We start from the raw sequence: 14,448 nt of genomic DNA on the forward strand, positions 1-14,448 counted from the left end.
CTGATTTCTTCGGCACGGCAGGTTTTTTTTATGGGGGGGAGACCCCCCTTGTTTAATCCTACGCTTTTTTTTCCCCGACCGAATGATTATTGCGTGGTAAAGACGATCGTGGGAGGCATACGTGTGGAAAAGACGTTTACGTGGTAAGTGCCCCGTAGTAAACGTTACGCGTAGTAATGCCTTCGTTGTTAATGATGTTTCCCGCGTGAGGGAGAGGGAGACAGAGTGTAGGTATCTGCCGGGTTTGTGGAAGTTCAATCTGTAGTTAAGGTAGGTTAGTCCTTTGTTGTGAAGCTTAGGTCAGCAGTTTGAATTGGCACCTTTTTGGACAGAGAGTGAGTGGAGCACTCTGAGGTGGGGGTGATATGGGCTATATACTAAAAGGTTGTTTGGTCCCTGTAGGAACAGTGCGTCAGATGACAATTTTTTCTTATGTTTCACGTGTGTTATCATTTTGTCATTACAATAATTTACAATCTTCCAGAATAATGTACAACAGTGAATCATACAACTCGATGATTAGCTCCATGTCCTTGCTCCTCCAGTTAATTAATTTACAGATTTCACATTGGCTTGGGCTCTTACAAAACCTGTGCTTAAATCAATCGCTGAAGTATATAAAAAGTAATGAATGGAATACTTAAATTAATCTCCGCCTCTGGCAATTCCAGTCCATCGTATTTTGGCACCATGTCACTTAAGTTTGGACCCAGCCATATCCAAATCAGTCATGAGCCTGATCCAATAAGAACAGTCCAACCCAAACTGCCAGGCTAGGTTCTCCTGGAACTGGTAATAAAGGCAACACCATAATAGGTTTGCCCTTATTATAGCTCATCAGTTGGGTTTAGCTTGAATTGGGATGCAGCGCAAGGAATTACCAGTGGCTGAAAATAATTCAAGCATTCAATCCATTATTGTTTTGTATACTTCAGTGTGATGCTCTAAGAGGGACAGGTATGTCTAGACGTGGGTCCCATGCCCAAAGTGCCACTGGAACCAAGCTATATCCTACTGATGACCCCCAATAAGGGCAAAACCTTTCTTCCATTGCTTGTGTCCTTGTTCCCTAATCAAGCAACACTCAATTTCCATGACAGTCCATCCAGTCAATGTTCAATTATAATTATTACAACAAATAGAACATATCATTCCTTTTTGAAGAGTTGCACAATGTTGTGCAATATTTTGTACTTCTCAATACTGATGCAGGAAATGCTCTCTTGTTTGGCCTGCCACAATGTTTACTGTGTGCTTTCAGAGAGTTTTTCAGGAAGCAGCACAACTAATCAATGGTGTAACTTGTTTTGATAATATTTTCGTCTAGTCAAGGAAACTGCACTAACTGCCTCTTCTATCCCACAATGATTTAAGGTTGCTGTCACATCTAAAAGGCAACTTGACTACACTCTGCTCCCTATCAAATTGGTAAATGTAAGTTGTCTTATAGACCACTACATCAGTTAGACTCTGCCAAGGCACTTCTTTTAGAAATCCCCTTGACAAAAAGGACCCATTTATTAAGTAGACCCCTCTTGTTCAGGTCCTTTTCTATGGAAAGCCCCCTTGTTCGCTCTCATTCACCTGCTCTCTCTTGCCAATTCTCTTTCTTTAGTGCCCTTTATCCTTTTGTCACTGCATCTCTTCTCAGCTGTTTATTCATTGATACTGTTTTCCTCATTTTTGTCATCTCTTTTACTATAGTTCTTCTCTTTTGTGCCCATTGTTTTTGCCAGTTTTTTTTCTTTTGCACCCTTTTATTTTTGTTATAATTTTCCCTTTTTGTCACAGTTTGCTCTTTTATGCCTTGCTGTCTCTACCTCTATACCCTTTTCCCACCCTTTCTGATCCCCCTCAGTAGGAAACTGGGTTACTGATTGAGGAAGTTGAAACCCTACTCAAGCAGCAACCACAATCTCTGTCAGTGTGAAGTCCCAAGCAACCCCCAAATTAAATTTTGCTTAAACCTCTGGTAGCTAGGCATAAGCAGTCAGGCTTAACTTAGTGTTTATGCAGCACACCAACAGTATTAAAGTGAAAACACAAGAGGAGCGAAGAAGTGCTGGGCGGATACAGGGACCAAGTTAGGTCTGCTGCAAGATCGCGCAATGAGGTCATGCAGCGGTAGTTCCGGAGAGCTGCGGGGTGACATCTGTGGTCACAAACGTCTGGTGTCAAATCTTTGTGATTGTGCTCAGGCAGTGCCTTTGTGATGTGCAAGTGTGGTAGGCAACAGCTCCTCTCCCTCATCAAGTCTGGGATGACCCTACCTACCAGCACCTAATCTCCTTGTCTGTTAGACTGGAAGCAATGCGCAAACACCAACTGCCAGCTACATCGGGTTATGTGAACCAGGAGCAGATTGTAGATACCAAATGGTTAGGACAAGTAAATGCCAACTTTCTAAAAGTAGCATTTTCAGAATTGTAATTCAAAATCGGACTTTATCTTTGAAGAGGTTTTTAAATTACAATTCTTTAGACCCCAAACTTGGTATTACCCTCTGCTCCCAATTAAAAGTTGCAATAAGGGTAGCCAATGTTATCCTATAGAAGAGGTAAGCCTTCCAGTAGTGATAAATGAATTGAAGAGTTTTTCACTACCAGGACATGTCAAACTTAAAAGTACATTACCAACACACTGATCACTGCCCTCTGGACTGTCCACGGCCTATGCTAGCGGTCACTTCTATGTATTAAAAAGAAAGGTTTAGGCCTGGTAAAAGGCTTACTTTGCCAGGCCGAAATTGCATTTTAAAACTGCACACACAGGATGTGATGGCAGGCCTGTGACATGTTTAAAAGGCTACTTAAGCGTGGGAGCACAAACAATGCTGCAGTCCCACTAGTCGCATTTAGTTTACAGTCCCTGGGTACATGTAGTACCACTTGACTAGGAACTTACAAGTAAATTAAATGTGCCAATTGGATGTAAGCCAAGGTTACCGTATTAAGAGGAGAGAGCATAAGCACTTTAGCACTGGTTAGCAGTGTTCAGAGCCCTATAGCCAGCAAAAATGAAGTCAGTGCAAACAGGAGGATGGAAGACAAAAGGTTAGGGGGGAAACCAGGTCAAATATATCCAGTCCAATACTCTCCCGCACCTGGACCTGCTCTTCTTCACGTAAACATGGCTGACCCAAGCATCAGCATCAGACATCACCCCGGCAATCCCTGCCATATCTAAGATTATCAGAACAGACAGCCAACACAGGTCCTGGGGAGGAATCACCATCATCTTAAAGGCCACCATCAGGTACACTGCCTCCATGGACACCAAAAGCTACTGCATGGTTCACCTCATCTTTAAACTGCAAATCACGGATAAGGGCACCCTACGCAGAACCACGGTCTACTGAACCTCAGGATCCCACATCAACATCACCTGCAACATCACGGACTGCATCCCTGCACTAAGCATCGACTTCAGCGCCTTCAACCTACTACAAGATATGAACTTTCACCTATAGGATCTGACCGATCCCAACTCAGTCACCCTCCTCAAAATCCCCAGACTTACAGAGCACAAATAAGACTCCACCCACAGTGCCGGACCCATTCTGGACCTCGTTTATATCTCATTAACAGACATCATGATGAACAAGTCAACACCATTCACCTGGACCTTCCAAGTCTGTGTCAGTTTCATAATCAGCATCCTGCACCACAGAATAAAAACCACTACAGGCCTGTCCCACCACTGCTGGAAGAACATATGAGAGAAGGATTGGGTTTTCATTCTCACCAAGAACCACCCATAATATACAGGCAACTTACTGGTTGACAGCAAGAACTTCAATAACTGGATGACAACCTGCACTAAGACCCTGGCCCCTCTCAAAAAAGCCAAACAGCAGGACCATGAACTCAAACCAGCTGGTACACAGAAGAACTCAAGATGACTGCAAGCACGTGGAATGCAGGTGGAGACAGAGCCAAGCAGCAATAAACAGTAACAACTTCCAATCTGCCTTGAGATGTTACCACCAGTAAATCTGGAACACAAATCGGAAGGCCCCATCAGACTGCACTGACACCAACTTCCACATCAGCAAAGAAATATACTACATTATCAAGGACCTCACCACGCCCACAGCCACCTCCAGCAACGTCACCCCATCTCAAGAAATACTCAACTACCTCTCTGACTTTTTCAGCAACAAATCAAACCCATGTATGACAACTTCAACCCTCAACCGGACCCCAGCAACCTTGCAACCAGTCTGCCAATCTCAGGCACATAATACATCATCAGTACATGAAATAACATCACTAAAGGCAATATCGCCATAATCATGAAGTCTATCCACTACGAGGCCTATCAGGTCCCTGGCCCGATCAAACCTACGTCAAGGGACTCTTCCACCATCAGCATTTCAAACCATCTGTCCCTGATGAGATGCTGAATATCTCAAGCAAAAGGGGTTTAAAAAATACAATGAACCGGGTCAATACGAATAATTGCACTCTTTAATGTGATGCATGGTATAAGTAAAGGAGAAGCATGGAAACCAACGCTTTTTGATACCGTGATGCCGGCCGCTGACCCGTATGGGTGTATCAGAAGACTGAAACATTTAGACAAGATATGAGTGGATGGATGGTTCATTATATCTCATTGAACATCTATGTGATATACATTTTCAATTATATCTGACGTTCTACACCAAGAAAGTGCAATTTCTCATAGGGGTATATCCAAAGGTATTTTAAACTGAAATCTTGTTCCCTTCAAAATTCAAATTGATCTTATCTGAACTCCTGTGCATTGGTTGAATCTGCCAAGGTGGTATTTACCTACCTTGGTGTGGATAGGCCACCAATGAGGAAGCATGCCACTATAATGAGTGGACCTATCCATATCGTTGTTCACTGACCCAAGTGCCTGGTGTATGATGAATTGTATAAGGGAAATTATGTAATATGTAACTCCGTAGGACTCCTACCTAGATCAACAGGGCTGAGAAGTCAATGTGTGGAACATTTTTCCATAGTTATTTTCAAGTGAAATGATGATGATTTTAATGTCAATTTGTTGAGCACAATTTGTCTTTCAATACCCAGATGCTACACACTGTACATAGGCCAGCAAAGTACAGCACAGAACAATACGTCGCTGTCTTCACAACCAAGACACAGACTGAGGCACATACTTTGTGGGTAAAAGGGGAAGTAGCCTACCATCATGCCTTCTTTTCTTATGTACATGCAATAGCTCTTCAGCTGTGAGCCACAAGGAGAAGCAATATCATTCTGTCTAACTGCTAGTATATTAAAATACAATCTGATTTTAACAGTAGAAAATTCATCATCTAATTTTATGAAAAACACAAATATTAATAATTTTCACAAACCGCAGCTCACAAATCTTTTTGGTGCTGCTCTGAAATGTGAAGCTCAGACTGAAGTTTCATGATGAGGATGTCTTTGCTGGAATTCTCTCTTACTCTTATTCAGTAGCTGCTGCTCTTCTTAATGGGTGGTTGGGCGAGTGGTGGATGGCGAGTTTGAATAACAACAACAACAAAAATGAATCTACCGGCTACTGCTGGATGGCGTCTCAGGGTTCTTCTTCTCCGGTCCCCAGGGGCTGGTGCAAAATGCCAGGCTCCTAGACGCCAAATCCACCTTTTATGCATGGTGACCTTGTATTCTTCGCCTTTGCTGAACCCTGCTTTTGTTGCTGGCTTTAGAACTCTGTACACTTTACCCCTGCTACCCAGTAGTAAAGTGCATGTACTTCCCCTTTAAACATGATTAAATTGACTCCTGATTGGCATATTAAACTTGCCTATAGATCACTAGTGTATGGTAAATGTGTACCCCAGGCATGGATGTTTAATGTCCCTAAACTAGTGGAGTGTAGCACGGATTGTGCTATCCACTACAGTGGTAGTGCAAATATGGCTTCTAGTCTATCATTGTAGCCTGAAAGCATCAGTGCAAAAACTGCAATTCGGCCTGTTAAGAAATCATTTGAAGTGTTAAAACCCTTTCCTTTTAACTAATAATAAATCACTCTTATGTAGGACATGCACCCTCAAAGTAGTGTGCATGATATTTCAAAGTAGGACGTGTGAAAAATTAACGCTAATGTGTCCTTACAGTGAATATCACTCAAAGCTACTTTCTCTATAGCAAAGCTGGCTGGCCCACAATGAAACAAGGGAAGCAATTTCAGATATTAATACTGTGTCTCCAAAATATGACCAGCCACAAAAATAATGAAACAATGATTTTTAATATCTGATAAATCCAATACGATGGTGAAGTTGGATTTTTAGAACATTTTAAGGCAAAGTAACTTTTAGAAAGTTTCTATTTCCCTGCCTGAAGTTCCTTGAGGCTTATTTGAATTGGCTGTCCACCTTCTCCCAGCCAGTGATTAACCTTGAGTAGATGTGTGAAAAAATTTGAAATGCCTCTGTGAGAAATTGGGTTATTGGTTGAGGGGCTATAAAACCCTTCTCAAGCAACAACCATAATCCTCATGAGGGTAAAACACAAAAGTCACTAAATTAGCTTGTGCTTATCCCTCGTGTAGCATGGCACAAAAGTAGTCAGGCTTAACTTAGAGACAATGTGTATAGCATTTATGCAAAAAGCAGCAATAAGGTCAAAACACAATACAAGAAAAGCCCCACATCAATTTACAAAAATTGAGTAAAATACAATAAATTAAATTACACCAAAATAACAAAAATCTAATCGATAGAACCGGAGACATTGAATTTCAAAGATTTAGGAAGAAATAACGCTTGAATCAAATAGTGCCAATTATAGTTATCTGGGCATGCTGGACCGGGACCAAGTCACAAGTTCAAAATGACGACGATGGAGCGCAGGCCGGGGACAAGACTGAATTTGTTCCACTGAAGCAGTACCTTTTCATCAAAATAGGGAGTCTGCATTGGCCTGCACTGCGTCGAGGACTCATCGAACAGGAACTGCGATGTGTGGTCCTGCAACGAGATGTGTTGCGCTGAGTCGGTGCTGTTGAAGCTGCTGATCGGAAGCTGTCAGGCACGCATCAATAAGCATGGTGATGCATTGGGTCGTTCAAGCCGCAGGGGCTGCTTGCAGAGACTTACTTCGAAATACATTGTGCTGGGTTATTGCTGGTGTAGTCACTGCTTCATCAGTTCTAATGTAACGACCAGTCTGGAGCTAGCTAAGCGATGTCTTGCATTTAGCTGCATCCTGCTGCATCGGTTCTCATAAAGCCACCGGTCAGGAGCCTGTTGTGTCCTTATAGCTCAGAAGAGGAGATCAGCCAACTGACCGTTGGTGACACTCTGGTAGTCCTGGGTTCCAGCAGCAAAGCAGGCCTCAAGCAGCTGGGCAGTACTTAGGCTGCAGTGCAGTACTCAAGCAGCACGTCTGTACTTCTTCTCCACAGGTTCAGGAGTGCTCTGACGAGTGGGTTCCAGTATTCAACATTTAAACCTAGTCTCAACTTTAAAGTGGAAGAAATATCTACACTTCGCCCCCATAACTGGCCCTGGAATTTTTATCTTTCCTAGCCAGGTCCCCAAAGGGGAACAAAAGGCTAATGTGACTTTCTTTGTGAGTTCATGAGGCAGCCCTAATTAAAGTGCAAGAGTAGTAGGTGAGAGCTTTGACCCCACCTATCTTGTCATGATGGCCCATCCTGCTAACACCGAATCCCCCTTTGTAACACACACATAGGCCAACTGCCAACAACACCAAGTCATGTGTCCCAGTACACAGCCTGCAGACATCAAATAGTTAGGACAAGAAAGCGGCATTTTCAGAATTCCAACTTAAAATGCGCCTTTACTATTAAAGAGAATTTTAAACTACAACTATTTAGAGATCAAACATGATATTTCTACCTGTTCCCAAGAAAATGTTATAACTTAATACAAGAAATAAAGTAATACAATGTTGTCCTATGGGAGAGGTAGGACTTCCAGTATTGAAAAATGAATATATGAGTTTTTTCAAAAGTTTTATTTATGATTCCCAACATACGAACCATAGTAGAGATTTCATCAGAAAAACCTGTGCATTACAGAGCCATTTGTCATAATTAATATACAATGATGCAATTAAGAATGGAGAAAGAATAAGGGGGTAGGAAGGGAGGAGAAAAAGAAAAAGAAATGAAGAATGAAAGGGAGGTAAATAAAGATAACAAATAACCATGTCACTCAGTTTGGTCGATTTCTTGCTAGGTAACAGACTCTGGAGAAGGTGCACTTAACTGCATGGATACGTAAGGTGTTCGATTGGTAAAGCTTGGCATATCGGAAGAACATTTTCAAGCAAGGGGTGCAGGGGTCCAGGCTCAATCTGGCAGGAGCTGCCCGGGGAATCATCCACCAGCCTCAGATAATTTGTCAGGGGGGCCCAAATGTCCCTAGGGCTGGAGCCGAAAGGCATTAGCTCCCAGTATGCATCACGTAGTTCCGGGCAAAGGGCCACATTGTGTGACCAGCTTTCCCTAGTGAAAGAATGTCATCTACCCCACTGCATCACCACTCTACTCTTCGCTAACAGCAGCAGCATTACCGTCAGTCGGCGGGCCTCTCATAGCCCAGAAGGGCAATATGGGACGTGCTCTCCAAGGCGTGGCCAGTTATACTTGTGATGTCTTTAAGTATCATGTCCCAAAAGTCATGAATCTCATGTCACTCCCACACCAAATGTAAGAAATCTGCGCATGGTGTCACGCAGTGCATGCAGTGTGTTCTTCTACTAGTCCCATGCACTGTAGCCACCCACACAGGTGGCAGGTAGAATCTGTATTAACTTGAAAATATTCAGTCTCAATCTATAGTGTGAAAATAAGGCCTAGAACTGGGTGCATTGTTCCTCACTGATTGCCACATTAATGTCATCCGATTAGATCTGACAGGCAGAAACAACCCTAAGGCGCGATTTGTGCCTGCGCGGTGAGGGATTAGTGAGTATCTCTGCAAGTACTGTGAACTCAGGAGGGACTAACGGAATAGTGCTTTGGAGAGTGCGCACTACCGCTTGTAATTGGTAATGAGTCATGGCATCCAGGAGGGGCGCTGTGAAGTCCTGAAAAATATGGTGATAGGTGACAAAAGAGTTATCAGGATATACCGTACCAAAAGAAGTGAGTTTTAACAGACAGAGAAAAGCCGGCGTTCCAGCCCCCGAGGTTGTGAGGAGCAGTAAATGCCCCAAAATTGGTACAGACGGGGCATACACATGAGGCAAGTGTGCTCTTTTCCACAGCTCCTTCCATGCCCAAATTGTGCATCGCACAGTGTCCACCCATCCATGCACCCTACAGGGATGGCCAAAAAGCATGATCGGAAGTGGGCACGGATCCATGTGGTCCACCTCAGAAGCTGTATGAGGCTGAAATTGAAAAGAGTACAGCCAGAAGTGCGCAAAATGTGTCTGAGCACTAGAATTGATGAGTTCTTCACTACCCAAAGATATGAAACTTAAACATACATGTCCAACTTTTTAAACGCACTGTATCCTGCCACATGCACTGTTTAGGGTCTGCAAAAGGGATAACATATGTATTAAAAAGGAAGGGATCGGTCTGGTAAAAGGTTTATTTTGACAGGTCAAAATGGCAAATTAGAACTGCAAACAGATTGCAATAAGATCATTTTAAACTGGCTACTTAAGTGAGTGGCACAATAAATGCTGCAGGCCCACTCGTAGCATTTAATTTACAGGATTATGTGCACATAGAACTACTTTACTAAGGAATTACAATTTAGTATAAAGTGCCAATTGTGTGCAAGCCAATTTTACCATGTTTTAAGGAGGAGAGAACAAACACCTTGGCACTTGTTAGCAATGGTAAAGTGCACAGAGCCCTATAAGCCATCAAAAACAGATTCAGTAAACAGGAGGGGCGAAGACAAAAGGTTTGGGGGGTGACCCTGCAGAGAGAGCCAAGTCCAACAGCTTCGCAGGAGCTGGTGACTGTGGACATACTTTATGACACTACAGTGACAAATTCTGCTTGAGTGTCAAATCCTACTTGCCAGATCTGCTGGGTTCACACAGAAGACTTGCTGTGCACTTGAAAGGGAGAGAACAAGATGCCAAAACAATTCTTGAGTCTTCACAGTCTGCTTCCTGCTTTTGTCCTACCATTTTCAGGGTTTGTTGTGGGTGCAGTACCTGATCCAAACTGGATTTTAGTTATAGTTCTGGGAGAACAGAAGAATTAGCATAATGCACTCCCCCAAAACGCACACACACCCAGCCATTAGTGCCCAGGTTTAGTGTTGCCAAAGATTTTCACTACCTTCAAAATGCCATGAGATACGACATTTTACACCTATTTATAGTAAGGCAAACAGGAAATGGGATAAAAGTGGGTAGTGGGTAGGTGGTAGCCAAGGATTGCTTACTCTATTAGTTAACGAGGGGATAAGAGTAAACTGCACCTGTGCCAGTTATAAATGTGGCACATTAAAGCACCCACTTCAGAACAATTTCTGGACCTGGGGAAGATCAGAAGGGGACTGGACCTGCTGTCTGTGAACTGACAGGAGCTCTAAAGGACTGGAGGTGCGTATTCTTGTACATGGACAAAAAAGTAGAACTTAAGGGTCAGTTGGCTGACCTGGATCTAGACTGGACCTTGCTGTTGGCTTCTGCTTGACGCCCTATGAATCTCTATGTGCCTACCGTGATGTCCTGAGGGGTTTTACAAGTGTACCCGTTGGTGAATTGGGACTTAAAAGTTTAAGTCAGAAGATAAAATCTTTGACCAGAATGAACTTAGTTGATGTATTGTTTTGCATTTTGACTTTATTACTTTATGGGCACTGCATGAATACTGTACACATTGCCCTAAATTAAGCCTGTCTGCTGTATGCCATGGCTACCAGGAGGTTGATGGTAGGTTAATTGAGTGAATGATAGGGTTTATCCTGATTAAGGTTGAGATTATTCCTCGTAGTTGGCATTTGCTTACCTCAAACAGTAAACCAGTTCCTTATAGGTTCCTTATGCAAAGAGTGACAGAGGGGTAGATATTTCAATTACCCAGTCTCATCTTGTTCACAACAGACAAAACAAACTCCCAAATACAGCTATTCATATAGTGCTAAACTCTTTAATAGCTGCCAAATCTGCTCTCTCTTCAAAAGAACTTTCCATTCTAAGATTCAAAAATTGTTCAGCATTCCAACAGCAACTGGGCTCAATTGCTGGTTGACCTGGTTATCATCACCTCATACAACACTGCTGAACAATTAGTAAAAAGTGTTTTTATTACCTGAGGGGGACTCTAGCTTTACATAGATCTAACCACACATGGATACCTTTACCACTCTTCAACGTCATAAATAGACAAATGGCAAAAATAATGATAAACTAGTTTGGGTTTCACATGTTATCAGGAAATATATTCATGAATTTACTCAGAGATAGAATGAACACTCTCTCATTTCATCCATTGTTCTATATTTATTTACATACCTGCAGTAGGAATCAACTGGTTTACATTCACACAACAATACCAAGGAAACCCATAGGTCTGGCTCATTCATCTAACTTTTTAGACTGATTCTAGCCAAACCAGCAGCTAATGAGCACAAACAGACCACTCCAAATGACATACAGAAGGTAATAAAATTGTTACTCAGCAAACTAAGTTCACAAGTAGAAAAACACTGTCTTTCCGAAGTTCAGGTCCAAGCGTGGCCATAAGTCTTACATAGACAAGGATATGTTAGAAAATAGCAACCTGCTTAGGGACCAATACCGGACACAAAGCCCTGGCATTGTAAGACTACGAATCCTGAAAACGAAGCAGCATAAAAATGCAACACAGAAGATAAGCCATCTCATGCAATGTACCTAAAATCTGGAAAACATCCCATCACAAAACTGGCTTTTTCCGCCACTTTGGAAGGGAGCTGAAAAGGCATCTCATAGAATTTCATAATCAGCACAATTTCTATTATCTTCACACAGTAAATAATCTATACCCTATTGCTAAACTTGCCTTAGCCTCATGCACAGTGCTCTGTTGCTCATATGCTGAACTTGAGTTACAGCACTATATAACTTCTCACAGCCTATGTACAATATCATCTTTTAAAAATACGTTTAGGTAGCTTGCTGGCAACATCTGGGACCAATGTGGTCTCCTACCAAGCTACTATTGCTTAAATAGATCATCAAAACTTTGTGATTTTCTGACTTAAAGAGTATTTGGGGACAGATATTCCAATACCCTAACAATTGCCTAAAGTTCCAAATGAAAGTGATATCCTTGTTATGCCACTGAGCTTTCTTAACATTCCCATTGCATTCTGTTTTATGTATCTCACACAGACCCTATGGCATTAAAAAGACAGGTGTGCAATGCACAACTGATTTTCCATTGACTTTTGATGAAATTATCCGATTGCATGAAACATAACTATACACCCCGCAACATAAAATAGGCAAAACTGTGCATTGTAAATCTGCACCTAGACCCGCAAAACAAGGGGCCCGATTCACAGACCTAATCTGAGACAAAATCCTAAACTTACTACTTTTGGTATTCACAGAAGGCATTTAGTAGTAGTAAAGTAGTAAAGTTCTTTACTACTACTAAATGCCTTCTGTGAATACCAAAAGTAGTAAGTTTAACCAAAAGTAGTAAGTTTAACCAAAAGTAGTAAGGGTATTTTCTGTGAATACCAAAAGTAATAAGTGCCTTCTGTGAATACCAAAAGTAGAAAGTTTAGGATTTTGTCTCAGATTAGTTCTGTGAATCGGCCTAACCAAAGCCTCCAGGGTATTTAATTCTGGATGAACTTACCACCTACATATCACGTTCATTTTCACCTTCTAAAGGATGTGTCTGTTAATGTTCCTGCTAGAGAGTGATCTGAGTTTTGTCTAGTGGAAATTTTGACACACTGTAAAGTAGCACAGAAGGTTAATATGCCTGCTGCAAAGAACAGATCTATATTTTATGAGGATAGTTGAGTGGAATAGTAAAGCCAGCTTTTACCAGCACTTTAAAACAACATAATGTATGTGAGAGGGGCTATGGCAAGCTGAGGGGCACTTTTGCCGGGTGGTAGTGAGGGAATCCAAGGAGGAGGCCATGGGGGAGGGGGCCCAAGAAAAGACTCACACTGGGTGCCACCAGCGCTAAAGCCGGCCCTGGTTGCAGGAATTTAGTGCATGAATCTGTTTTAGGAGGACTAAGGGGGAGGACTAAGGGACAGGCTGTGGGAAACAATGTTGCCACCCTAACTCAAGGATTAAAACGACATTAGTTGTGTATCAAATGTATATACTTTCTGTAATGGTATATTCATACCCAATGTGATTGAGAAATGAGAATTCAGAAGTGAGATTATTGCTGAAACATATACCTTTTGTTGTTAAACCAATTTCAAAATTCTATGAGCATGAGAATAATGATATCTGTCTTGAAAATATTATTTCAAATACACTAAAGCAAAAGTATTACCAAGACATAAATAAAGTGTGTCCTGTTGGTACTGAAGGATAAAAACAGAAATGTACAAAATCAACTTCATTTTGCAGCCAACATCAGCAAAACATTTTCTCTGTACTCTTGTGGTTCCTTTAGTAATGATATTAAAATAATTAAATGTGGTCAATAAAGTAGAGTATGCCAGGCATTCACATCTGTCAAAACCAGAAGTGTACCACAGAGCTGAAATAAAAAGTAATGTTTTTTTACAATGTTGACATTGGTGCATGAAACGTTTTATCGGCATATCTGGATAATGACATTTAGGAAAATGAACTGCAATAAACATCGTTGCTGTGATTCTCTGCCAAAGGTGAGCATTTAGCGTCTTGAAATCATGCATAATAAATACCATTATTTGTGGTATTATTTTAGAAACTGGAAAGCAGAGGGCAGATTTGAAACTGAGAAAAACCAGTACACGGATGCTCTGCTAGGATTTACTGTGGATTAATTCACTTTTGGGACATACAAAACAAAATGTAAAAACTGGATAAAATAAAAAAAAAATGTGAATCATACCTCATTGACTGCGTGGTCGCGATCAAACATCGCCTTCCTCAGGTCTTCTTGCAGAGAGCTGATTATATTGTCCTTGGCAGCCAACTGAGACTTCACATCCTCGCAAGTCTTCATTTTGATATCGATTTGGCTGGCCATAGGAAAGAACAACATTTAGTTCCGTCAGTCAGTGGGCATGGATTTATTAACTAGTGTCTCTTCCTAAAATAATAAGCAATTTCATACAAATTTGAGCGAGAAGAATTGTAGATGAACTGAATCATATGTTGGTTCTGTAAGATAAACTACGAGGGAACACTTGCTTATCTTGTATAATGTGTCTTTACATCTTACAACGAAAGGAACTGTACAGTCTTAAGAAAAACACATTAAATAGGGAAAGGGATTTCCACTTTTCATTGTCTCGCAATAGGAAAGTGCCGCTGCCATTATGGTGAGAGTTTCCGAAGA

At 41.6% G+C, this 14,448-nt stretch overlaps 1 protein-coding gene across 1 annotated transcript in view; it reads right to left on the minus strand.

Annotated features, from left to right (window-relative positions):
* The window catches only part of LOC144828023 (uncharacterized), a 1,462,897-nt gene extending 1,448,761 nt beyond the window's left edge, over positions 1–14,136 (minus strand). Inside the window, exon 1 of the mRNA XM_078686162.1 lies at positions 13,999–14,136. Coding sequence (XP_078542288.1) covers positions 13,999–14,136 — 138 coding nt within the window. The remainder of the gene's footprint in view (positions 1–13,998) is intronic.
* Between the last annotated feature and the right edge of the window lie 312 nt (positions 14,137–14,448).

The sequence above is a fragment of the Lissotriton helveticus genome, chromosome 4_1 (assembly GCF_964261635.1).
Source record: "Lissotriton helveticus chromosome 4_1, aLisHel1.1, whole genome shotgun sequence".
NCBI classification, from domain to species: Eukaryota; Metazoa; Chordata; class Amphibia; order Caudata; family Salamandridae; genus Lissotriton; species Lissotriton helveticus.